Source organism: Acomys minous, assembly GCF_964271855.1.
Source record: "Acomys minous genome assembly, chromosome: 14".
Taxonomy (NCBI): Eukaryota; Metazoa; Chordata; class Mammalia; order Rodentia; family Muridae; genus Acomys; species Acomys minous.
In genome coordinates this window covers 61,109,571-61,135,874 of record NC_140496.1, presented here as the reverse complement: position 1 = coordinate 61,135,874, position 26,304 = coordinate 61,109,571, and the positions used below count along the sequence as shown (strand labels likewise).

The 26,304-nt window shown below is 44.5% G+C and overlaps 2 protein-coding genes across 2 annotated transcripts in view; both read right to left on the bottom strand.

Annotated features, from left to right (window-relative positions):
* The window catches only part of PTPN22 (protein tyrosine phosphatase non-receptor type 22), a 78,890-nt gene extending 62,064 nt beyond the window's left edge, over nt 1-16,826 (bottom strand). The window contains exon 1 of the mRNA XM_084755355.1: nt 16,713-16,826. Within this exon, the coding sequence (XP_084611481.1) occupies nt 16,713-16,736 (24 nt within the window). The 5' untranslated portion in view covers nt 16,737-16,826. The remainder of the gene's footprint in view (nt 1-16,712) is intronic.
* On the bottom strand, nt 16,789-25,200 carry BCL2L15 (BCL2 like 15). The gene is made up of 4 exons (XM_084755366.1): nt 23,207-25,200; nt 22,709-22,830; nt 19,582-19,803; nt 16,789-16,897 (listed from the first exon to the last, which is right to left on the bottom strand). Exons 1-4 carry the CDS (start codon nt 23,349-23,351, stop codon nt 16,880-16,882), a joined length of 507 nt encoding a protein of 168 aa, XP_084611492.1. The 5' UTR covers nt 23,352-25,200; the 3' UTR covers nt 16,789-16,879.
* Between the last annotated feature and the right edge of the window lie 1,104 nt (nt 25,201-26,304).

The window sequence follows — 26,304 nt, the reverse complement described above, 5'->3', positions numbered from 1 at the left end:
TTGCTTGTATCTATATGTCTATGTGTATACTATATGCATGCCTGGTACCCAAAAAAGTCAGAGATGACATTGGAGCAAGAATTACAGATGGGCTGGGCAGTGGTGAAACATGCCTTTAATCCCTGCACTCAGGAATATCTTTGTGAGTTCAAGGCCAGCCTGGTCTATAGAGTGAGTTCCAGGACAGCCTGGGCTACACAGAGAAACCCGTTCTCTGAAAAACAAACCAACCAAACAATAATTACAGATGGCTTCAGGGAATTGAAGCTGAGTCTTCTGGAACAACAGTCAGTGCTCCTCGCTGCTGAGCCACCTCTCCAGCACATACTCTGCTGCCTCTGGGTGGTTCTCTTCCCCCCACCCCACCCCACCCCCGCCACAGCTCCCCCCGCCCCACCCCCACCACAGCGTCTCCCCCACCACCACCCACCCCATCCCCTGCTCTTCCCCCCACCCCACCCCACCCCCGCCACAGCTCCCCCCGCCCCACCCCCACCACAGCGTCTCCCCCACCACCACCCACCCCATCCCCTGCTCTTCCCCCCACCCCACCCCACCCCCGCCACAGCTCCCCCCCGCCCCACCCCCACCACAGCTCCCCCCCCCGCCCCACCCCCACCACAGCTCCCCCCCCGCCCCACCCCCACCACAGCTCCCCCCCCGCCCCACCCCCACCACAGCTCCCCCCCCACCCCACCCCCGCCACAGCTCTCCCCCCACCCCCAACACAGCTCCCCCCCCCCCCGCCACACCCCCACCACAGCTCGCTCCCCTGCCCAACCCTGCTTAAGTGGCCCCACCTCATGCCTTCTACTCCTTCCTACTTCTCAGAGAATCTTTTCGCCCTTCTCACAGCCCCGGTCTAGTTTCCTGGGCTCCAAACACTCGTTCCCCGCACACATAATAGCTAAAAGCCGGGATCTGCATATGACAGAGAACATGTGACACTCGTCTTTCTGTGTTTGAATTACCTCACTTAATAGAATATTTCCCGGTTCCATTTTCCTGCACATTTCACACTTTCGCTTTTCTTTGCAGCTGGACAGAACTCCAATGTGTAGATAGCCGTGCTGTTTTCATTACCCATCCATCAGCTGATGGGCACCCAGGCCGGTCTCATTTCCTCGCTATTATGAATACAGCAGCATTAAACACGGGTGTGCAAATGTCTGTGTGGCAGGATGTCCAGTCTTCTGGGCATATGACAGGGAGCAGGATAGCTGGATCATAAACAAGTTCTATTTTTAATATTTTGAAAAATCTCTACGGGTTTGAGAGATAGCTCCATGGTTAAGAGCACTGTCTGCTCTTCCAGAGGTCCTGAGTTCAATTCCCAGCAACCACATGGTGGCTCACAACTGCTGTGCCCAGATCGTGAGACCCCAAAAAAGACCATCAGGACTCAGTACCGATGCAATATACATGAGGACCTTTAATTTTTTTCCGACTCGAGCTGGGCTCTGACAGTCACCAACACAGTGGTATCCAGAAAGAGCCCCATCTCTGAGCTGGTAGGTTCCCATCCGTCCCAGTGCCCCTAAGCAGGGGAGTTCCAGCCTGGCAAGCACCTATTGGTTAAGTAACATAAAGAGGTCTAATATCTAAAGGTGACAGGCTACAGAAAAAGGCTCCAAGACCACCCATGGCTTAGCTTTCTTTGTTCTTTTTGTTCACTACTTTGTCCAGGAAGTGTCTGGTTTCTTATTAACCCTATCTCCGGTGGGCAGGAAGGAATGTGGCCATAAAACCGGGTCTCTTATCAACTCTATCTCTGGTGGGACCCTTCGGGTCAGTCACTAGGCAACGCTTTCTCTGATGGGACTCTTCTTTGCAGCTGGTGAGATTATCTCCTGTAGACCTGTTTCTTAACCTTTGCCCCAGTAATCCTGAAATCCAATTTTATTTTTTCTGTCTCTCGACAACCATCTGTAATGTGATCTGATGCCCTCTTCTGGCATACAGGTCTGCATGAAGATAGAGCACTCATTCAAAGAAAATCTTTTTTAAAAAAGAAAGAAAGAAAAAGAAAAAGAAGGAAGGAAGGAGGGAGGGAGGGGGGAAGGAAGGAAGGAAGGAAGGAAGGAAGGAAGGAAGGAAGGAAAAGCCTTTATACTGATGTCCACAATGGCTGCACCACTTTACACTCCAACAATAGATGAGTTTCCCATCCCCCACATCCTCGCCAGCACTTGTTTTTTTCTAAATAACAGACCTTCTAACTGGTGTGAGACAGAATCGCAAAGCAGTTTTAATTTACCTTTTCTTGGTGCCTAAAGATGTTGAACATGTTTTAAAATATTTATTGTCCATTTGTATGTCTTTTAAGAACACTCTGTTCAGTTCTTTAGTGGATTTTTGACTGGGCTGTTTCATTATTGTTTAGTGTTTTAGGTTCTTTGTATATTCTGAATATTATGTGTTCTTCAGATGTATGGCTGAAAAAGATTTTCTCCCATCCTGTATGCTGTCTCTTCACTTGATTAACTGTTTCCTTTGCTGTACGGAAGTTTTTAATCCCATGACATCTCATTTATCAACTGTTGGCTTTATTTCCTGAGCAACTAGAGTCCTACTCAGAAATAATTTTCCTATGTGTCTGTCTTTCTAAACCTTTGTATTTACTATCACTGCTGCATGTGCCATGGTGTGCGTGTGCGTGGATATGAATGCCACATTAGGCACGTGGAGGTCAGAGAACAACTTTTTTTTTGGAGTTGGTTTTCTCTTGGGATCAAACTTAGGTCACCAGGTTTGTGAGGGCAAGCACCTTTACCACCACGTCATCTCACCAGCCTCTGACACCTATATTTTGAAGTGTTTTTCCCATTTTTTTAATCTGATAATTTCATATTTTCATGTCTTGTGTATTCCACTGCTTTCCCAGCCCCAATGAATCCTTTCTCCCTTCTCATTTTCCCTGTCAGGTACCTGTACTCTACACACACTCACTCACCCCCACATAAATGTAAATATGATAGTTAAAAGCTGAGGTCTGCATATGAGAGAACACATGGTATTTGTCTTTCTGAGTTTGGAATAACTCACATACTATAAAGCCTTTGACTCATTTGGAGTTGATTTTTATGTAGGGTGAGAGATAAGGATCTGGTTTCATTTTTCTACATGTAGGTATTCAATTTTCCCAGCACTCTTTGTAAATATGCATATACTGGTATCTTTGTAAAAAAAAATAGCAACAACAACAAAACAAACAAACAAACAAACAAAACAGGTGGCTACAGCTGTTTGGGATTATGTCTGGATCCTCTATTTTACTCCATCAGTCTATGTGTCTGTTTTTGTGCCAGTACCATGCTGTTTTGTTTACTATGGCTCTATGGTATAACTTGAATTCTGATACCTCCAGCATGACTCTTTTTGTTAAGGACTGTTTGGTGTACTGAGATCTTTTGTACATGAAAACAGAATAGAAGATTATTTGGGGAGAGGAAACAGACGAACAAAAGGGGAGATGGGGGTGGGGAAGGCAACAGGAAAGGATGGATGAGAACAAAGCAGAATGGCATGGGTATAAAAATGCCACAGTGAAACCCATCACTATGTATACTAACTTAAGATACTAACTTAAAAAAAATTAAGTATAAAAGAAAATAATCAATTGTGTGTGACAGGGTTAATGATGCTAAAGTTGTATTATTTTAACTAGGAAACAACAAAGTCCAATAATTTGTTCAACAGGTTTACCTACTACCCTGAGAGTGCAAAGGAGTAGGCTGGGGGTTGCGTTTACCACATAAGGGAGCCAGAATATGGTGCAAAACCTGCAGCAGCATCTCACAACTAAACAGGTAGGCATGAATTTTGCTTTAAAAAAAAATACATTCTAAACTAACTTGTTTAGTGTGGAGTTACAAAACAAAGTTCTAAGAGGGAAATTATTTTCTGTTTGGATCAGTAAGAGATAATGTTGGCATACAGTTCTTGTGGACTGTGTGTAGTTTACCCTTGTTCATTCAAATGCTGATTTCTCTACCCCAAAATCTGGACATTGCATTGTGATGTTTATTCTAAGTATCTCCTATTTCAAGTTTGTGTAAACATGTCACCATTTGTTCTCTGTATCGTCAATAAAAAACAAACTGACCAATGCTGAGCAATAACAGAGAATAGGGTGGGACATCCTGGGCCAGTGAGGGGAGGAGAAAAGAGCAGGAGAGGGAGGATGAAGCCAGGAGGGGAAGATGGGGAAGCACCAGGAGGAATGAGCTGGACCTAGGATATGAGTAAAAAGCAAGTATAAAGTGGGAAATCAGAACCGGAAGAAGCTACACTAGCATGAAGGTTTAAAGCAGAGTAATTATTGCACAGCGTTGTGCTCTAGGCTAATTAAATAGATCCTAGTCTCTCAGTGTGATTATTTGAATATAAAGCTGGTTGAGGAGTAACCACTGATTTCACTAAATAATAACTCAACATTAAATATCAATAATCCTTTAACATGATAAGGTTTAAAAATGTCTCTGTTCTTTTAGAATGCCCTTACTCTAGCAAAATAAAATATTTATTAGTTTATCTATTGTCTAGTAAAGAATCTCACGTCACCCTAATTCTATCTCACCATGATTTTTCTCTTATTCTAAATCCCTAAAATACAAGTTTTTAGCTGGAAAAATATCTAGCAGTACTTAAAGCTATTTTCCTCAAACGAAGAATACATCTTATTAACTTTTTCGTCTCTTCCTGGGAAAGGAGCTAGATGCAAGTAAGATAAAGCTGAACTGGAGAGATGGCTTAGCAGTCAGCAGAGTTCAGTTCCCGGGGCTCACATAGGATGGCTCACAGCTACCTGTTAACTCCAGCTCCAAGGGGATCTGAAGCCTCTGGCCTCATGGTAACCTGCACTCACTTGCACGCACACACACACACACACACACACACACACAGATATATTAATACAATTGACTGGGTCCATTTAGTGCTGCTTGCATGCATGATTTCAGGGGTGACCCCCTGGCATTGAATAACCAATTAGGAGGCCTGTCCTCAGCGGGAAGACTACTTATCCAGCCCATAATTCTTCCCTAGGGGTAGCGCCCTGTGAGATTTCACTTTTCCGTGTTAGGATGTCTGTCAGTGTTGTCCTCGTTCGGGTCTTGTTTAGGGAACCATACTGTTGAGGTATCACGGGCACACCTCCCTTGCCACTCCTAGGAGACACCGTCTCACAGCAGATGTGCAGGTCCTCTGGCCCTTACAGTCTTTCTCTCCTCCTTCCATGACGTTTCCTGAACCTTAGGTGCAAGGCTTGTTTTGTAGATGTATGCACTGGGGCTGGGCATCCCATGATCGGCTGTACAGATTGTTTTTTTTTTTTAAAGTATGCGTCAATTCTCAAGTTTCCTCTCCTATAGAAGCTAAAGGTGTAGAAACACTGAGAAAATGAAACCTCAAGCCCCGCTCAGCTATAAGCCGTTTCCTGAGGAGACCATTGAAGTAAGCAGAAATCAAACGGAAGGAGAAAGCAAGCAAACAAACAAAAAAAACTTGTTTAATTTTAACAGATCTACTTAATTTCCAGAGATGTATCGATACTGAACAGCAACAGGCTACAATGCTACTGGAGCAAAGCAGTGTTGATTCACGTCTATTTTGTAGGAAGGTTATGAGCTGCAGAAGAGAGCAAAGGTCACACAGAAAAGGTCAACAAGTATCTAAAAGAGTTTATGAATTTGCCACAAAATACTTAACCCAGTGCAGCCTAAGCCAGAACAATTCCCCAGCAATAAAAGACTCCACCGTGAAAACCAGCTCACCACTGCCCCCTGCCTCATGCTCAAAGGAAGAAGACAACAGAGTGACTTCCCTCACAGGCACTTGTTCCAAGAGAGGACTCTGTCAGTTTAAAGGGAAACTTCAGTGTCATGGAGATTAGGAAGTGCATCACACACACACACACACACACACACACACACACACACACACACACACACACACCTCTCAGGGATGAAGATTAGGACAGGATAAAACAGTCTGTAAGAAAAGCAAGTACCCCAGCACCTCAGAGCAACCTTCTCTCTCTCTCTGAGGGGGAGTGGAAAACTCACTCATTCAGTTATGGCTTTCGTTTCGCTGCGCCCCTGATGCAACACGGGCTGCGTGCTGTGTTGCGCAGCCCTGGGTAAGCACTCTTTTGGCCATCAGGCTCTATTGCTCCTCTCTCCTTAATGTCTTCTTCATTCCTGTGTTAACCACCACCCCCCAGTTCCACATCTGTTTTCTTGCTCTTACGTTATCTTCTTACCTGCGTTCTCTCTCCCGTTCTAGCATCTAGTAGTGAATGCTGGGTTGAAACGATTTAAATGCCACTTTAATGCTACAGAACCAAAGGATAGGCCGGGGAGATGACTTAGGTGGTGAAGTGCTTGCCCTGCGGGCCTGAGGAAGACCTGTGTGTGGATCCCCAGCACCTGTATAAACGCTGGCTACTGTGCCATGTGTCTGCAGTCTCAGCACCGGGGAGATGGAACAATGAATAGATCCGGCCTGGTCGAGCTGAGGCGGCGAGAAACCCTGTCTCAAAGAACAGAGTGGAAGGTAATGGCGGAGGATGGCTGATGCCAACTTCTGTGCAGTCATGCACACCTGCACAATCACATATGTGTGCAATCACCACACACACACACACACACACACACACACACACACACCTTTGAAGAATGAAAATGATTAGTAGGCAATGGGAACAAATCTGCTTAGCTTGTCAGTATCAGCTGCCCCTCCTCAACAGGTCTCACCCAACCTACCCAACCACAGCACCCACAGACTGTTCCATTCCACAGCCACTTTTCTTCTTGTTTTTTTACCCATACCCCCCACTTTTCACCAATAATAAAAAAAAAAAAATAAAGCCATCACGCCTACTTACTCTTTCTTCCAAACTCTTTCCTGCCCCATCTCAGCCCCGTCTTCTCAGTCTGGATCCCTGAAATAAGACTGCCTTTCAGCTACAAACATTTTCCAATTTCATATTTCTTATTCCTCATAAGTGTGAGAGTTTACTCCAAAGAGAACATGTGAAACATGCCCTGCACTTCTAGCTTACCAAAGGCAAGGGCACTGTCTTCTGTGCATCTGTGAAGCGGGGTGTTTAGCATGGTTTGGGGTATGCCTACAAGTCTGGAGGATAAAGTGTGTTCTACTATGTGGCACGGAATCCACCCTGACATGAGCATCTCCTGAGCCAGTGTCCCAGCTCTGCTGCCTGGCACAGGCCACACTTGCACCTTCTGGGTGAGCGTTTTCACTGTGCCAGGAGCAGATGGACCTTCCCTGCAGGGAGGCCCTGGGAACCAGGCAAATAGTAACTTCCTCCCCAGGAGCAGCTGCTCAAACAGCAAGGCTGCCGGTGTGAAGGGAACCACGCCCCTACTAAAGCTCAGGGTCAGGCTCAAAAAGGCCACAGTAGACACACGGTCTTTTTACCTCCAGGACAGACTAGTTTCTCCGTTTATAAACAGACGCAGAAGACGGTTCTAAAAATCCCTTAGATGAAGCTTCTCCGACTTGTCATGTTTTCACATCATCTGTGTTGAGAAAACCCCTTAATCTGTTTCTTGTTTCTGAGAGTGCATCAAGCTCTCCAGCTACCAGTGCAGACAATCACCCTCCCCACGCACTCCAGAGAGTCACGCTTTGCCTCCGTTTCAGAATACCAACAGACAAAGGTCAGCTGATAAGTCTTTGTAGTTGAAGCAATTCATCTTTTCTTTTTTCTTTCTTTCTTTCTTTCTTTCTTTTGTCTTTTCTTATTTATTTATTTATTTATTTATTTATTTATCTATCTTTGGTTTTTCAAGACAGGGTTTCTCTGTGTAGCCCTGGCTGTCCTGATCTCACTTTGTAGACCAAGCTGGCCTCGAACTCACAGCAATCCGCCTGCCTCTGCCTCCCCAATGCTGGGATTAAAGGCGTGTGCTTACCACTCCCATTCTTAAGGGAGAGTGTTCTTCTTGGGGCTTGAGGCAAAGAATATTTGAGCGAGAAGGCTCATCTCGAGATAAACATTCATACTCTCCTTATACATGCAGAAAAATTCAGAGGGAACTGAGGGACACGAGCAACCACTGGAGTTAAGGGCCCTTTCAAGTAGCGGTGATGAGCACACTGGTAGCTATGACTTAAGAGTACTCGTGGAAAGAAACAGAAAAGGAAGAGAAACAAAAGTTTCTAGGCGGTAAATCCTTCTACTTAGAACACTTAGGAGGCTGAAGCACAAGGGTCATGGGTTCAAGGCCACCCCTGCCTGCATAGGGAGTTCAAGGCCAGCCTAAGCTGGGTAGCAAGATCCTGTCTGAAAAATAATAATAATAATGTTTGAGGCAGCAAAATGCATGTGGAGCCAGGCGGTGGGGGGAGCACACCTTTAATCCCAGCACTCATAGAGATCTGCCTGCCTCCGCCCCACTGAGTGCTGGGACTTAAGGCCTGTGCCACCACCTCCCGGCTACTGTTCATCTCCTTTGAGACAGGGATTCCTGTCGTTTGGCCACCTGGTTAGGCTAGACCAGCGAACCCTGGGGACCCTCCAATCTTTGCTTCCCTTGTGCTAGGATTCCACTTAAGCATCAGGTTCCTCATGCTTGCAAGGTACGCATTTACTGATTGAGCCACAGCCCAAGCCCCCACCAAATCACCTTTTAATAACGTATCACTTATCCCCATCACCTTTTGTTTTGGTTTGTTTTGGTTTTTTTGAGACAGGGTTTCTCTGTGTAGCCTTGGTTGTCCTGGACTCTCTTTGTAGACCAGGCTGGCCTCGAACTCAAAGATCTGCCTGTGTCTGTCTTCCAAGTGCTGGGATTAAAGGCGTGTGCCACCAATTTTTAAAAAATTAATGTTACTATTTTTAATTATGTGTGTGTATGTGCACATATAAATGCAGATACCCACAGAGGCCAGAAGCATTGGACCCCTGTGCTGCAAACTGATTTCAGGTCCTCTTAACCACTGAGCCATGTCCCTAGACACATAATGCCCTCTCCTACCCACCCAACCCTATACAGATGGCACTGAAAAAAAAATAATTAAATTCATTGGGTTTGTTGAGGAGAATCATGATTTATAAGGCTAGAAAAGACAACTTAAATCCAGCCTGAAGAAATATTTGCTATACAATAGGATAGCAATGAACATTTCTTTAAAAACAATTTTACTGAAGTAGTATTGGCACACATCAAACCACTGTACAATGAAGATGATGAACACAACCACCATGCTCCAAAATTGCTCTGAAGGATTTTACAAGAGCATGGCAATCAAAACAATGATCTTAGGAAGTGTTTTCTGATTTCCTTTTAAAGAGTAAATGTTGGGTCAAGAGTGATGTCACAGCGGACAAAGGCGCCTCCACTAAGTTGGGTTGGCCAGTATCCAATTCCTGGAACCCACAGGGTGGAAGGAGAGAACTTGTTCCTTCAAGTTGCCTTCTGAGTCCCACAGGTAGGTGATGGTACACATGTGGACACACACACATTAAAAAACGAGTAAACGTTCCTTTTGATAACTTTTTTCAAAGGCCTCATAATCATCAGTATTATGCTAGACTTTAAAGTGAATTGATTAATTAATTAAATGTCTAGAGAGATGGCCAGGTAGTTAAGAGTACTTGCTGCTCTCTTCCAGGGGGGAACCGGAGTTCAGTTCCCAGGCCCCTCATCTGCTGGCCCCAGCTACAGGAAACCCAACGCCCTTCTCTAGCTTTGGTTGGTGCTCACACTATACATGACTCGTAGACATAGATAAACAGAAATACAAGTAAATCTTTCAAGTGAATTACAATCCGAACACTTAGAAGACTGAAGTAAAGAGGTTGTGTTTGAAGCTAGCCTTATCCACAGAAATCCTTTTTCAAAGAAAGAAGAGGGAAAAAATATTGTAATGTGTGTAAAAATGGAACAATGGATACAGAAATGCAAAGTTTCTTTGGCAGTAGATAAGACAAGGGACAGATATGACAAAGTGTCTGGTGGCAACAGATGGGACACGGAATAGGACAGGGCTGCTGCAAAAGAGCAATCAACAAGGGACAAGGAAACTTTACCAATAGTCTAGACGGGTGCCAATAAAATCTAGGGAGTTTCTGGGAATGGTGGTGGCACATGCCTTTAATCCTGGCACCTGGGAGGCAGTGGCAGTTGGATCTCTGGGAGTTCAAAGCCAGCCCGGTTTACACAGAGAAACCCTGTCTGGAAAAACCAAACAACCAAACAACAACAATAAAAAAAACTTTAGGAAACATTGAGACAAAAAAGGAAGAACTGGGCTAGAGAGATGGCTCAGAGGTTAAGAGCACTGTCTGCTCTTCCAGAGGTCCTGAGTTCAATTCCCAGTAACCACATGGTGGCTCCTAACCATCTATAGTGAGATCTGGTGCCCTCTTCCGGTGGGCAGGTTCACATGCAGGAAGAACATTGTATACATAATAAATAATCTTTAAAAAGAGGGGCTGAAGAGATGGCTCACAGGTTAAGAGCCAGAGGTCCTGAGTTCAATTCCCAGCAACCACATGGTGGCTCATAACCATCTATACTAAGATCTGGTGCCCTCTTCTGGCCTGAAGGCACAGATGCAGGCAGAACATTGTATACATAATAAATAAATCTTAATTTTTTTTTTTTAAAGGAAGAACTAAATGAAATGATTAATTGGGTGATTTAGAAGCCCATGGTTTTGCTGTGTGGATGGCAGTCTGGGAGATTAGGAGATGAACCGGCACACAGAGATGAGCAGCGGGCACCATGAGATGTCTCAGCAGCTCGCTGCATGTGTAACAACCTGAGTGCCTCCAAGGTATAATGATTCATTTCTGTTTTTCAACAATTCTATAGCTACTAAATAATCTATTTTACAGAAGTGGAAGTTAAAGCACAGAGGAATTAGGTCATTTGCCCAACATCACACCATTAACCTTTAGTAAAAGCAGACAGTTCAGATCAGGCGGTCTGAGTGATTTCTGCCTAAGGGGTTAAAATATCATAACTCACCATCTTGAATCCATAGTAAGGTAAGGGACAAAGAAGCAAAAGAGTTAACTTTACTAGAGAGTAACAAGAATCTTATTTCTGAATTACTAAACTGTTGCAATTTGTCTAGGGATATAGGAAATCAACATAATTTTATAGAGTAAAACTATTCTAACAGCAGCCTGTTCTCTGCACTTGGCTAATCAAAGGAGGGGACGTGGTCAGCCTTGTTCAACTTCAGCCAAAAGTCCCCAGGGCTCTACTTGACATTCAGTTGAACGTGCTTTTTGGAATCGGCCTTGATTACTGTCCTCTGACTTGAGAGATAATTAAGGACGCGGTGAAACACACACAGAGAGATGCTAGAAATCATAAGCTTTGCTTTCCGTCACTCTTCCTTGTAAGGCCAGTAAAACACACACTATCTGCCAACTGCCTGGGAGTCACAGAGATTTCTGATTGGCTAAAGACCCCCGAGGCGGTGTGCGCTGTACAAGGAACGACTCTCTAAAACTAAGCTCTGCTAGAAGGAGTTAAGTGTGGAAGGCTCGGTGAGTAGAGATGCTGGCCTCGCCTCCAAGCATGACCACTTGAGTTCAGTACCTGGAACTTGCCTGGTATGAGAGAGAGCGCCCACGCCTGCACAAGCTGTCCCCTGCTTTCCACATGTGTGCCCTGGCATGGGCCCATACCCCATACTTAAATATGTGTAACTTTGTAAAGGCTTGAGTATCTTAAACCTATTACTGTTTTGCAGGAGTTGTCAACACTATAATAGAGTGCTAAATGCTCACTTTTGCTTTGGAACAGGGGCCAGCAAACTGTGTCCATAAAAGGCCAGCTAGCAGATATTAGAGACTTGGTGGGCCATGTGCTGTGTCCTGTACTGATGGTGAGCTGTGCCACAGCAGCCTGAAGACAGCAGTGGATAGCTGAGCATTGCTACACTCCAGGAAAGTTGTATTTACAGAAACAGAAAGCAGGGGCTAAAGAGATGGCTCAGCGGGTAAAGGTCCTTGATGTGAAAGAATAGGACCTGAGTTCAAATCCCAAGAGCCATCTAAAGGGCAGGCAATAGACACATGTGCCTGTAACCCCAGCCTGGGGGACTAAAAAGACGGGTAGATCCCTGGAGGTTGCATACTAGTCAGCCTAGACGAAACCACAGGCTTCAGGTTGAGTGAACTGACACTTGAGAGACATTTTCCTGTCTTAAAAAATAAGGTGAGGAATGATAAAATATGCTCAACTTCTCCTTCCAACCTCCACTTGTGTGTTGGGGAGTACATCCTCAGTGCGTCTACCACACACATCAAACGGACAACAGGCCAGATGCAGTCTGTGGTGCGGGATGCATCAACCCCTGCTCTGAAGAGAGGTTCTCACACTGCCTGTATCAGACTCAGCTGTGCAGAAATGTAGGCGCTAGTCACCCTTAGGAAGCCAGACGGTAATGGCAGGTTCTCATGATGAGCAGTTCACTGAGGTCCATGAGTGCTATGCAACTCATACCACAGAAAGCTCAGTAGTGTTATTGTTGGGTGTCCACCAAAGAGGAATATGAGTTAGAGCTAATAGAAAGTCTTAATTAGCTGGCCAGTTTTAATTATACTGAGCGTTCAGGTGTTCAGGAATCATGGAGTTAGCCTGATCTAACTGCCTCAAGAGGCATGTGTCCATCGGTCTGTCAGGTTAGAGTCCATGGCTCCTGGGGCACTGTGAGCCTTTCAGTTCCTGGGAAACTGAGGCACTCCCTCAGGCAATGAACTGTTCAGCCCCACCTGTGTTTCTCTGCATTCCCTAGAAGTCAGCAAAGCATATACAGGCAGGACAATTAGTCTCAGACATTAATCTTGTTTAGCCTGGCATAGCTTGCAAATGTCATAGCCTCCCGGCAACTATGATTGTATTGATCCCGGCAACAGCCTCTGTTGTATTCTGTTTCTGAAAAAGGAATAAGACATCTGATGGCTTGCAATAAAATTGTCTCAGCCTCAGTGTTGCTAAGACTCCTCCATCCTGGACTGGTTTTCGTTTCTCACTATGGGGAGACACTGGCTTGGTAAGTTAAGTGCTGGGACTTACATTCACCATTCCAGTGTGGCAACCAGCCTTTCTCAGGGTGAGCTTTTAAGCACAAAACATATTCTGGACTGACATATGTACTGTCTGGTTTTATGTCAACTTGACATAAGCTAGACTCAGCAGAGAGGAGGGAGCCTCAACTGAGGAGATGCCTCCATAAGATCCTGCTGTAAGGAATTTCCTTAATGAATGATCAATGGCTCAGGGCCCAGTTGGTTATGGGTGATGCCTTCCCTGGGCTGGTGGTCCTCGCTTCTACAGGAAAGCAGGCTGAGCAAGCCAGGGGAAGCAAGGCAGCAAACGGCACCCCTCCACGGGCACTGCATTGGATCCTGCCTGCTGGTTCCTGCTGTCACTGCTTTTGATAACGAAATGTTATATGTGACCCTGAGAGAAACACCCTTTCCTCCCCCAGGTTGCTTTGGTAATGGTGTTCCATCTCAGGAATATTGACCCTAACTAAGAGAACATTCTTCAGTTAACAAGAACCATGTAGCCAGAAGTGGAACTCCCAAAGCCAAAAAGCAAGGTTAGTACACTAAGACTTTCCCTGAACTAAGGACTTTGATGCTTTCATTTTGGTAGGTGGTGCTACCTCCATGCTGAATTTTATGGCCTGAGTGGTACATCCATCATGGAGTCAATTGTGCTAAGGTCTTGGGTTCCTCCTACATTCTCCACTGGCCTTAGGGAATGAGTCAAACTGTGGACTCATCCTACTTTAAAGAGGTATAGTTGGTCCCAAGGACCTAATTTATTGAACTGATACATAATTGGCCATATAGTTTAAGATGCAGGGCTCTGCGATTAATCCAGCCAGAATGAGAATTAAAAACCCAGCCAGTGGTGATAACAGAGCAGCTAGCTGGGGGCTGGGGAGTGACCAAGAGAATAGAGATTTGTATCAATTGTTTGATTAATGTCTTTGTTTCGTTCTCTTTTTGAGGTTTTTCCCCGACCATGACAAGATTTTCTCTAATTGCTCCTGATCAATTAGCTCAGAAACAGGTTTCTTCCAAAGCCAGACACAGTCCCCTCTGTCTCATGAGAAGTCTAACCTCTCCAGCTTTGCAGGACCACTTCTGTAAAGGAATCTAACTGTTATTTTAATTCAGAAATGGAAACTTTTAATACCTCTTGGGTTGGAAGGCATCAGAAGAGGCGTAGTCAAGCCATTAGTACGTGCCCACCAAAGAGTCATAATAGTGCCATAACCCAGATGAATTAACCCGTAGGCAGAATAGCAGGCATCAGAATAAGGGGAAGTGTGTGGGCTGTTAGACAGGTTCAGGCCACTGTAGGTCCACCAACGTGAATTTGGGCTGCCCCCGGTTACAGTGGGTTTTGTCAATCAATGGGCTGACAGTCTGATTAATTCCTACCCCTATGTAGTCCAGGGGATGGGGGTGGGGTGGGGTCTAAGCAAAACCAACCATCCTGGCCAGCGTATGGCTACAAATGATTGATTAACTAAGCAGTGGAACTTGTCAAGAGTTTAAAATAGGCATGGGATTTCTCAGCATCCTGGATGCCAGGAGGTCGGACCCTGACCCTCTGTGTGTTTAGAACTTGGTTGTCTCGGGGGACCTGAACACGGTCAGTTTCAAGTAGATTTATCCCCGGGGTCCCTTCCTGTAGCATGGAGTCTGATTCTCCAGGTTTTCCTTGTTTCTCAAATGCCAGGAAAAACTTACAGGAAGTATCAGTTCCACAACCTCAATTATTGCAATAGAAACCTCTTTGCTCCTAATAACTAGGGGGCCAAGCAACAGGGTATGCACACAGTTGTAAACTCTGAATTCCTATCTCAAAGAGATAAACTCCTATATCTTTCTTTCTCCAGTACAACCAGACATTTAAAATAAACATCAGTGAGCAAAGGTCAAGATGAATATGGATTGCTCATCTGTGGTCACGCTAGCTAATGCCTTCTCTGCATATGTCTTCCTCAGTTCCCAGGTCCAGGCCTGAAGGTAGTGGTGGGTGGACCATAACCCTGTATTCATACCAAACACAAGTCTCCTGAGGAGGCTGAGGGGCAGGGAGTAGAAGGGCCTGGTGCCCCATGAAACCTTAATTGTAATGGGTGCCCTAGTCTGGGAGGCAGCCCATTTGGCAGCAGGGTCTACCGCTTTGGCAGCTTCTGCTTTCTTGACCTGGGTGTGACGGACGACCTGGGTGTGATGGACGACCTGGGTGTGACGGACGGCCTGGGTGTGATGAGCCCAGGGATCCAGCTACCTTCACAGCTGTCAGATTGGCGAGAATCACCACGTGGTGTCCTTTCCAAGTTGGTTCCAGTGCCCTTTTGGCTTCCCACTTAACCCAGATGCTATCACTGGACTTGACCAAGGAGAAATTGGTGGTGGCCTTGGAGGCCAGCTGGGTCTCTAGGGTAATCCAGTGAACAGCCCATATGGAGAACTGGAGGCCTGCAGTGACTGAAAAAGGGATGTTTACAGAGTTCTGCCAACTGCTGCTCTGAGCCTGGGAAGCAGTTGGAGAAGTCTTCCAAACACAATCTCATAGTGAGTTATTTCCCTCCCTGTATGGGGTACAGCAAGCCCAAAGCACAACAAACGAAAGTGGTCTACTCACCCTTTACTGGACTCTAACGAGAATTTTGTTAGTGGTTTTTTTTTTTTAAGTGTCCTAGTTTTGTTGTTGTTATTGTAATGTTGATTGTTGTTTGGTTGGTTGGTTGGCTTTTACCTGCCCAGAATTCTGAGGTCTATACGCACAATGAAGTTTTCAATCCATGTCTAAAGCTGTAGCTATTAATGGAAAGGTTTTGGCTATGGAAATTGGACCCCACTACTAGGAGAGGCCAAATCAGGGGACTGGCTATTTGAGCAGTTTCAGCCCAGGCGCGGAAAAGCATCTAAAAAGACTAGCAAGTACTTTTATGTCCCCCTGGCAGGCCAGTGTTCCCAAAGTTCACAGAGTGTTAGTCTCACATTTGGACTCTTTCCTGGGTAGATGCTCTCTGCTTTGGATTTACCTGAGCACCAACCTGGCACTAGCTGAGACACCCCATTCTAGGCTGTGTAACAGGCATAACAGTGATCACTCTATCTAGGCCAGGCCGGCTACAACATACTTTGGTCTGAACAATCAGAAAGTAGCCTGGTGAAGGTCAGCCCCCAACATCCTGCCAGTGGTTTCTAGGAGAATGATCTTCCCTCTGGTGTCTACCAACCTGTGGGCTGGAGCTGCCCACTCCTTCCTCTTGGTTATACCATGGAGTCTTGGGCAGCAGCAGGTTGGGATATGCCATCAGAATGTCAATAGGTCCCGCTAGTCTTAGGGCCTTTTGCCAGGCAGCTAGGCCAGAGCTCTTGCCTCAAGGGAGTTACCTTTTTTTATGTCCTTGAAGTAGACCAGTGGAGGATAGCAATTCATAGGAGCAGCCAAACAGCCTAGAGGGGGCCAAGATTTCTGTCTTTGTTTTTAATGTTCTTTCCCCCAGTGGTGATCTTTCTCTATTGATTTTACTGTGGACATGCACAGTGGTAAAAGCATAGTGACTGTCCCTGTGCAAGTGACGCACTTTGCTTTCCTCTTCTGAGAGCCTAGATCAGATCACCCTGTTCTCCCCGCTGGGCTGAGGTACCTGTGGAAGTGACTACCGTAGCTTCTGCGTACCTCAGGACAGTCATGGATGAGCATCTGCAGGTCATCACCAGGGAAGAGTCAACAGTCAGTAAAAAACAACACTGGCTAAGTTGAAGAAAGCATGTTTTAATTGTCAAAAATCAGCCACCCAGTCTGCCAGAACAAGTGATGTGTAGTCTGGGGACAAGCCCGCTTCTTCAGCTCTCCACGTTTTCCTAGGAGGAAAAGGGAGAAGCTTAACCCAGAGGCCGGTCCTTAGGAGCTGTCTAAGAACCGGGAGCATCTGCGGACACCTCCAGGGACTACCACGACTACAATTTCTGTTGATCCCAGAAATGGGAAGGGTACTCTAAGATAGTGGAAACCCTACAAATTATTAACATGTAGACTTAGAGTTTGTTTCCTAATGAGAGAAAATGAGAAAGGATGGGAATTGGGGGTTGGGAAGGTGCAGAGATCTTAGAGGAGCTGGAGGAGGAGAAACTGGAATCAGAGTGTAGTGTATGGAAAACATCTATTTTCAATAAGAAAAATAATTTTTAAAAAAGATAAAGGTGCTGGGTAGTGGTGGCACATGTCTTTAATCCTAGCGTTTGGGAGGTAGAGCAGGCAGATCTCTGAGTTTGAGGCCAGCTTAGTCTACAGAGCAAGTGCCCAGAGAGCCAAGCCTATGTAGAGAAACCCTGCCTCAAAAGACAGAGAGAGACAGGGAGGGTGGGGTGGGCTTAGAATACCTCCTACAGCCAATTCTACAATAGATGAGACAAACTGGCCTTTTGTTTTTGTTTTTGTTTTCTATTAAGAATATTTGAGGGGGGGTGGTAGCACATGCTTCAATCCCAGCACTCAGGAGGCAAAGGCAGGTGGATTGCTGTGAGTTGGAGGCCAGCCTGGTCTACAAAGTGAGTCTAGGACAACTAAGGCTACACAGAGAAACCCTGTCTCAAAAAACAAACAAAAAAAATTCATACAATGCATTTTTATGACATTTTTCCCTTCCCCTAATTCCTTCCAGATCCTACCCGCCTCCCTAACCATCCAGCTTTAGGTTCTTTCTCTCTCTTTAAAAAACAGGTAAAAACCAAGAAACACATACACACAAACACAAAAATAGAAACCAAAACATAAGTAAAAGACCAGTAAGAGAAGAAAAATGCCTAAGCAAAGCAAAATGAGACATAAAGTCTACAAAAATACCATTGGGTTTGTTTTGTGTTGGCCATCTTCTCCTGGGCATGGGGCCTTCCCTGAAATATAGTTAATATACCCAGAGAGACTTCATTGGAAAAAACTAATTTTTCCTTTGCCAGCAGGTATCATTTGCAGTTAGCTTCCTGGTTAGGTACGGGAGCCTGTTCCACTGTCCTCTCAGTGCTGGGGTTACAATTGGCTTAAACCTATGTATGCTGCCATAGACTCTGTGAGTTTATATATGCATCAGTCCTGTTGTGTCTGAATGATGCTGTTTCACAAACTGTTTTTTCTTTTAAAGATTTACTTATTGATTATTTATATAGTAGTCTGTACACATGCACACCTGCATGTAGAAGAAGACACCAGATCTCATTATAGATGGTTCTGAGCCATCATGTGGTTGCTGGGAATTGAACTTAGGACCTTTGGAAGAACAGACAGTGCTCTTAACCTCTGACCCATCTCTCCAGGCCCCTACAAACTGTTTCTTGCTAGGTAATATTGATTATTCTGGAGGCTGGGAAACGGCTCAGTAGGTAGAGTGCTGGCACAAGCATGAAGATCTGAGTTCAAATCCTTAGAGCACAAACATATGAAGAGGGTATGGCAGTGCACACTGGTAATCCCAGTGCCCAGTATAGCAGGATGAGAGGCAGAGGCAAAATTCCCATGAGCTCATGGGCCAGCTAGCCTCCTACATGCAGTGGAACTACAAGACGACTTTGAATCAGACAGAGTGAAAGGCGAGGACTGACATCCAGGATTGTTCTCTGGCCTCCATATATGAGCTGTGGCATGCACATGCCTGAACTCAGGAGCACACACACACATATCACAGATATACCACATACTCACACACACATACACACACACCACACTACACACACAACACACATACATACATACACACACACACACACACACACACACACCACACACACACCACACACTACACATATACCACACACACACACCACACATACACACACTACACACACACCACACATACATACACACACCACCACACACACACATACCACACATACACACACACCACACACATACATACCACATACACACATACACCCACATCACACACACACATACACACCACACATACACACACACTCCACACACCACACATACACAAATACCACACAAACACACACCACACATATACACACACCACACATACACCACACATACACACACACACACATACCACACACAAAGATTATTCTAAGTTTCCTTAAACATACTAAAGATGTCAAGGAACAAAGACTCAGAAATTTACCAGGAAGCAGAGTAAAGCCAGCCTGAGATTCAAACTCCACCACCAATATGCTTTAAGGCTGATTATGTATAGATGGTAGAGATAAGCTTCATAGCCAGCAGCCAATATTTCAGGCAGCATTGTCCAACCCCCACAGGCTGAGCTTGTTTCCTTTTTTCATGCCAACTTACAAAACGGTTCATAAGTACTTATTTTTTTATTTCTTTTTTTAAAAAAATATATTTTATTAATGTATTCATATTACATCTCAATTGTTATCCCATCCCTTGTATCCTCCCATTCCTCGCTCCCTCCCATTTTCCCCTTACTCCCCTCCCCTATGACTGTGACCGAGGGGGACCTCTTACCCCTAAGAATCCTACTTATTAAAACCAAAACAGCACAGCCCAGTGTGGGCTTCACAAAACTCACCCATCCACCCTTGCTCTGGATGAAGTTTCGGACCTCTTTGTGCCCATTGATCATGGTGATCATGGAGCTAGTCACCTTTCTTGCCACTTCAACAGGAGCCTTAAGGGTCACATACTGAAGAAGTTTCACTGTCACTGCCAGAAAGGCTCTTCCAAAATCTATGTTGCGATTCTGACACCAGGCCTTGCTGAGCGACTGTACTGTGTCCTGGAGGATGTCTGCCTGAGGAGGGAGACAGGTTCTGTCAGTATGACGCCAACAGTACTGGAGTCTGCAAGAAGTGCTTGACGTGGCGAATGTGCCATTGGTAGCGTGAGGTAATACTAGAGGGCAGATGGACAGATTTCATTGTAATGTTTTGCTATTTTAATAATAAAAAAAGTTAAATAACCCATCAAATTCATAATTTCAGATACCATTGGGTAGGGTGAACAAAATAGAGTTTGAAAGAAAGCTATTAATCATATGATAGTGAACAGCTCAGACTGTAAAGGCATTATTTCCAGGATTAGAAAATGCATAACAAAAATAAAATAAAATGCATAACAAAGTCTAAAGTTAAAACAAACAACAAAAAATTATTCTTTTTGCCCTCCCAAGTAAATTGGTACAAAAGCTATAGGCCAAGGTAGATCTTTGGGGTATAATAGGGCCCAGTACTGGTCAGAGCAGAATGTCAAACTCTAAAACACAAAAACAAACAAAAACTCAAGAATAAGCTTTGGAAGATACCTATATTGAGAGGTTTTGTTTGGTTGGATCTTTTTGTTTGTTTGTTTTGTTTTGTTTTTCAAGACAAGCTTTCTCTGTGTAACAGCCTGGCTGTCCTGGACTCCCTTTGTAGACCAGGCTGCCCTCGAACTCACAGAGATCCATCTGCCTCTGCCTCCCAAGTGCTGGGATTAAAGGCCTGTGCCACCATACCTGGCTTGTTTGTTTCTTTTTATATTACATTTATGTATTTACTCAGTTTGTGTGTGTGTGTGTGTGTGTGTACATGCCATAGTGCATATGTGTTAGCCAGAGGACAACGTGCAGTAGTTAACTCTTTCCTTCCACATGTGTATCTCAGGGAGCAAACAGCAGCCAGCAATATTACCCATGGAGTCATCTTTCACTGGACCTATGTCTTAGTTTCTAGGTATCAGTTTTCACTGAGAGAAACTAGAGTTCCCTGGAGAATAGCTGACTCCCAGCTAGTGTAAGACCTTCTGCTGGAAAGCAAGAAAATCTGAAACATGAAAAAGAGACAAGTCCCACAGTTCTGTCAACAAGACATGACAAACTCAAGTTTATTCAGGGATATTCAGCACTTCCCATAAGCTTCAAATATCAAGGTCTAAAATATAAAAAAAGACTGAGGGACCAATACAGACCACAGGAGACTAGAAAAGATAACTAAATGCCACACGTGAATCTGGCTTGAATATTTTGCTATAAATTTTATTGTTGGGACAAATGACAAAAGTTGAGTGAACTCTAAGGATCCAATACTACTGTTGTGGTTCTATTTTTAAAAAAAAAAATGGAAGGAAGTATAAAAGTATTAACGAGCGAGGAACTGTCCTATTAACTATTCCCAAATGGCTGGCTGCACTCTCTATACCTTACTTCCAACTTGAGTTTGAAACTGTTTCAAATGTCTTCTCCCTGCCCCCCTCCCCCGTTGTTGGCTTGCTGTTGTGTTGTTTTGTTTGTTATTATCCAAAATATAGAAAAGGAGAAAAGAAAAAAGTAGAGCCAGCTCCCAGCCGCCTATGCGATCCTCAGGGCCAGCAGCTGGAAGGAAGCTTCTGTCTGAACGTAAGGTGCCCAATAGGAAGAATAAAGCATGCCTCTGAGATCAGTCTGGGCCCAAATCCTAGCTTCGACATTTACAGAGTAAATGTCTTACTTGTTTCCTTGTGTCTCCATTTCTTTATGTGTTTAAGTGGTATCAAGTCAGGAAGTACATGTTGCAGGCCTATTGTGCATAAGGCACAACTCAAAATTATATGAATAGAGCAAGGAGCGAAAGCAGGTTTGATATTTGCCCTTATGGTGTTATGTGCTGATTCAGAGAGGTTGTTCTAAGAGTATCGGTTTCTATAATAGTTCCTGCACACGAGTAATGATTAAACAGTGAAATGCAGTCATGTGAAGTAATAACTGCGTGCTGTTGTGATATGATCAGCAACATCTACTGGAACACCATCTCATGGGCTTTACACGGAGTCCGAGGGCTACTGCCAGTAATCAGAGTTTTGATGAAAAGCCATCAGTCTTCTTTAAGAGTTTATCTCAAATTGCATCCAATGTCTAAACTATCCAATATTTCTGAATCTCACTACTAGACCCTGGGATATAAAAGGAGAAGCCTACTCTTACAACATTAAACTTTAAAAATATGAATAATGGGGCTCAACACTTAAAAATACTTGCCATACTAGCCTAGTGGTCTGAATTCAGCCCCTGAAACCCACACAAAGGCGGAAGGGCAGAACTCCACAAAATTGTCCTCTGGCCTCCACAGATATGCAGTAGTACATGCATCCCCCTCCTCACATCATAGGTACAATACAGTAATAATAATAATAATAATAATAATAATAATAATAATAATATAGTAATAATTTCTAAGAATAATGAACTATGAACATGATCTATGCTCACTAAGGGCAGCTCTGACACAGCCTGTGAGTTCCTTCTATAGTACTGGGTTTTTAGTTAATGTCTAAAGAATTAGCAATCAGGGGACTGGAGAGATGGCTCTGCAGTTAAGAGCATTGGCTGCTCTTCCAAAGGACCCAGGTTCAAATCCCAGCACCCACATGGCAGTTTACAACTGTTTACAACAGTTCCAGGGGATCTGATGTCCTCACACAGAAATACATGGAGGCAGAACACCAATGTAAATAAAATAAAATAATAATTTAAAGAGAATTAGCAATCACACTTCCCTCTATAGCTTACTGAACAAACATAAACCTTGAAATCTTCACAGAACATTTCTATTCCTAGTACACAGAAGTAGAAAAGGAAGGAAGAAAGGAAGTAAGGGAGGGAGGGAGAGAGGGAGAGAGAGAGACAATTAAAGTTTGAAATAGAACAGAACAGCATCAATATTTTTAAAAGGTAAAAATCTGACCTGTCCTTGAATGGCTTGTGCAATTACACTATTGGCAGATGCTTCCAGTTCTTCATTGAACTCATCCCCCAGCATTCGAAGGCGGCCAGCAATAATAGCCACATCAAAAGAGCAAGCCTCTCCTGCAACACAGCAAACAGTCTCACCATGCTTAAAGGAATGGCTAAGGTCCTAAATCTGGGCAAAAGAGAAATCTTCTCAAGTGTTATTTTTTGGGTTTTCAAGACAGGGTTTCTCCGTGTAGTCCTGGCTGTCCTGGAACTCCTCGCTCTACAGACCACGCTGGCCTGGACTATATTCTCAAGTCTTTTAAACAGTTTTGGCATTGTTTGTTCTCAGTAATGTAGGTCAGACAATCTTCTTTATTGATAAGCTCTTTCCTGTCGAATGTTGTGGAAAATTTAGGACTTATGTTTTAAAACTTAAAAGGAAATAGAGGAAGCCGACTCTGATTCTATTCCCCACCGACACTCACCACCTCAGACTAAGGGGCCTTACCTGAACATGGTTCCTCTGGTTCGTCCGCATCCAGTAGGCTCCTGCTAGCAGCCTGCGCCGTTGGGGTCGAGAAGTCCTTGAGTAGAGCATTCATGATGCATTTTGTTTGCTCCTCAAAAGTCTGAGGGTTCTTCATCTTAGACATTTTCCACGGAGCAAGTGGCTTTCGGCTCAGCAGGAGGTTAGGGAACCTGGCAAATCAGTTGTGCCCGCCCACTTCTTATTGCTTTCTAGTTGGAAAAGTCCTAGAATCACTCCCATTACCTTTACAAAACTGCTCAAAGGGGTGGGCCTTCTCTCAAGACAAGACTTTTCCGTTCCTTAGCTCTGAACCACACCCTTGCCAGTACATAAGATTAATGAATAGTAAACACATAGAATTGAGCAAGATTCTCTTGAGTAATTTGAGAAATACTTCCTGTTAGGTTCTGTGTCTGAGGTAATTTAAAGGGAGGTTTTTGAAGCCGTGAGAGGCCAACATTCAACTTCTGATTAAGGGCATCCTTTTGGTACAATTAGACAAAGGTTACTCAACTGAGCACTTATGTATCGAAGACTATATTTGGTACTACAGATAACACAGGAAAATGACATGGGCACAGTTCCTTGTGAAAGATTTCTGCCTTCAGCAGAAATGGCAGCTATTGACAAGCCACATAGCCTCTTGTGCTCTTAAAATACAGAGGGTTAGGTCTGGAGAGATGGCTCAGAGGTTAAGAGCACTGGCTGTTCTTCCAAAGGTCCTGAGTTCAATTCCCAGCAGCCACATGGTGGCTTGCAACCATCTGAGATCTGGTGCCCTCTTCTGGCCTGCAGGCACACATGGGGGCAGAGTACTGTATAAATAATAAATAAATAAAATCTTTTTTTAAAAAAATATACAGAGGATTAGGAAAGTATAAAAGGGAAGCAGGGCTTGTGGGCTGGGAAGACATTCTGAGAGTAGAAACATCTGAAGTTAGTTCTGAAGGATAAGTTGGAATTCATTAGGCTAAAATAAAATAAAGGAATAAGATTGCTGTGTAAAGGATGACAAAGATAAAGGCCAGGAAGATGAAGAACAAAAAATACCTGCTTAGGTGCTTTGAGGAATTAGAGTAATAACAAACTATTTCAAAGGGAAATTATACACATTAAAGTAACATTATATGAAATGATCTGACACTATCTGGTATGTGGTAAATGTTTTCAGCCCTGTTTACGGAAGCTTTGGTGGAGGAGTGGGTAAATCAACTTCAATACATCCAGACAATGAAATATTATTCAGCCTTGAAATGATGAGCTAATTAGTCATGAAAAGAAAGGTGGAATTTAAGTAACTCGACTTAGCTACATAATTGATGAGGTGAGTTCCACTCTGACTGGGGGTGTTAGATATGCCTGGGACATTCTCAGCACCCCATACAGGTCCTCCCACATGCATCATTAATCAAGAAAATAACCCTCAGACACGCCTACAGGCCAGTCTGATGGTGGTAATTCCTCTGTTGAAGTTTCCTCTTCCCAGATGACTCTAGTTTGTGTTGAGTTGGCAAAAACTACCCAGGACAGTCAGTTTCTATTACGTTGTTTTCATACCTTTTTTTGTTTGTTTGGTTGGTTTGGTTTCGGTTTTTGGTTTTTGAGACAGGGTTTCTCTGTGCAGCCTTGGCTGTCCTGGGCTCGCTTCTGTATACCAGGAGATCTGCCTGCCTCTGCCTCCCAGAGTGCTGGGATTACAGGCCTGTGCCACCACGCCCACTTGTTTTCAAACTTTTAACATCAGATAGTCCCTCACAGTTTCAGTGCCTGGATCAGTGCTTCTAAGTTGGTTTTGCTGTGTGGACCATGGATATGAGATGAAAGCTACGAGTGCGCTGTGGGCCTAATGTGTTTCCCACTAAGAGAAACTAACTCTCATTGTCTGTTGCTTTTTTCTTATAACAAGTGTATTAATAAATTAGAATACAAAGTTGACTATACTATGCTATACTGAAGTATAGTGTATGACTATGCTATACTAAAAGAACTTTTTTCTTACTCCTTTACTTAACAAAAAGAAGGAGAGGGAGGGGGAGGGAGAGGGAGAAGGAGAGGGAGAGGGGGAGGGAGAGGGGGAGGGGGAGGGAGAGGGGGAGGGAGAGGGGGAGGGGGAGGGAGAGGGGGAGGGGGAGGGAGAGGGGGAGGGGGAGGGAGAGGGGGAGGGGGAGGGAGAGGGGGAGGGAGAGGGGGAGGGGGAGGGGGAGGGAGAGGGGGAGGGGGAGGGAGAGTACACAAATGCCCTCAGTGGAGATCCTAGGACATAACTCTCTTCACAGTAGAGACAGCCATCGGAAGTTTAAGGATTCTACTGAAAACATTTATGGCATACTCCCAAAAAAGTACTAAAAACAAAACTGAGGGCTGGAGAGAGCGCTCAACAGTTAAAAGCATGTGCTGCTCTTCACAAGGACACACATGCAGTTCCACTCAAGCCACGTGGTGGCTCACAATCCATTTCCAGGGGATCTGGCCCCCTCTTCTGGTTACCACAGGCACCAAGCACACATGCAATGCACATACACAAATCCAGACACATTTATCCATTAAATAAAAATAAATCTTTTGGGGGTGGGTTCAAGATAGAGCTTCTCTGTTTAACAGCCCTAGCTGTCCTGGACTACCTTTGCAGACCAGGGCTGGCCTCGAACTCACAGAGATCCACCTGCCTCCGCCTCTGCCTCCTGAGTACTAGGTTTAAAGGTGTGTGCCACCACACCCAGCCTAAATCTATTTTTTTTAAGAACAAAAATGTACAATAACACCCAGTGTTAAACAACTTAAGTTCATACATTGGAAGTGGCAGAATCATTTTTTTTTTCCAAGGCAGGGTTTCTCTGTCTAGCCCTGTCTGTTCTGGAACTCCCTCTACAGACAGGCTGACTCAAACTCAAAGAGATCCACCTGCCTTTGTATTTCCAGTGCTGGGATTAAAGGCATGCACTATCACTGCCAGCTATGGTGCACACCTTTAATCCCAGCACTGGAGAGGCAGAGGCAGGTGGATCTCTTTGAGTTTGAGGCCAGCCTGGTCTACACAGTAAGTTTCAGGACAGCCAGGACTGTTACACAGAGAGACC

Coding starts and splice junctions, on each gene's coding strand:
- BCL2L15 (XM_084755366.1), bottom strand. CDS start 23,351: ATGTCTAAGATGAAGAACCCTCAGACTTTTGAGGAGCAAACAAAATGC. Junction 22,831..23,206: donor ACCAGAGGAACCATGTTCAG/GTAAGGCCCCTT, acceptor GCTGTGTTGCAG/GAGAGGCTTGCTCTTTTGAT. Junction 19,804..22,708: donor CACAAGCCATTCAAGGACAG/GTCAGATTTTTA, acceptor CTCCCTCCTCAG/GCAGACATCCTCCAGGACAC.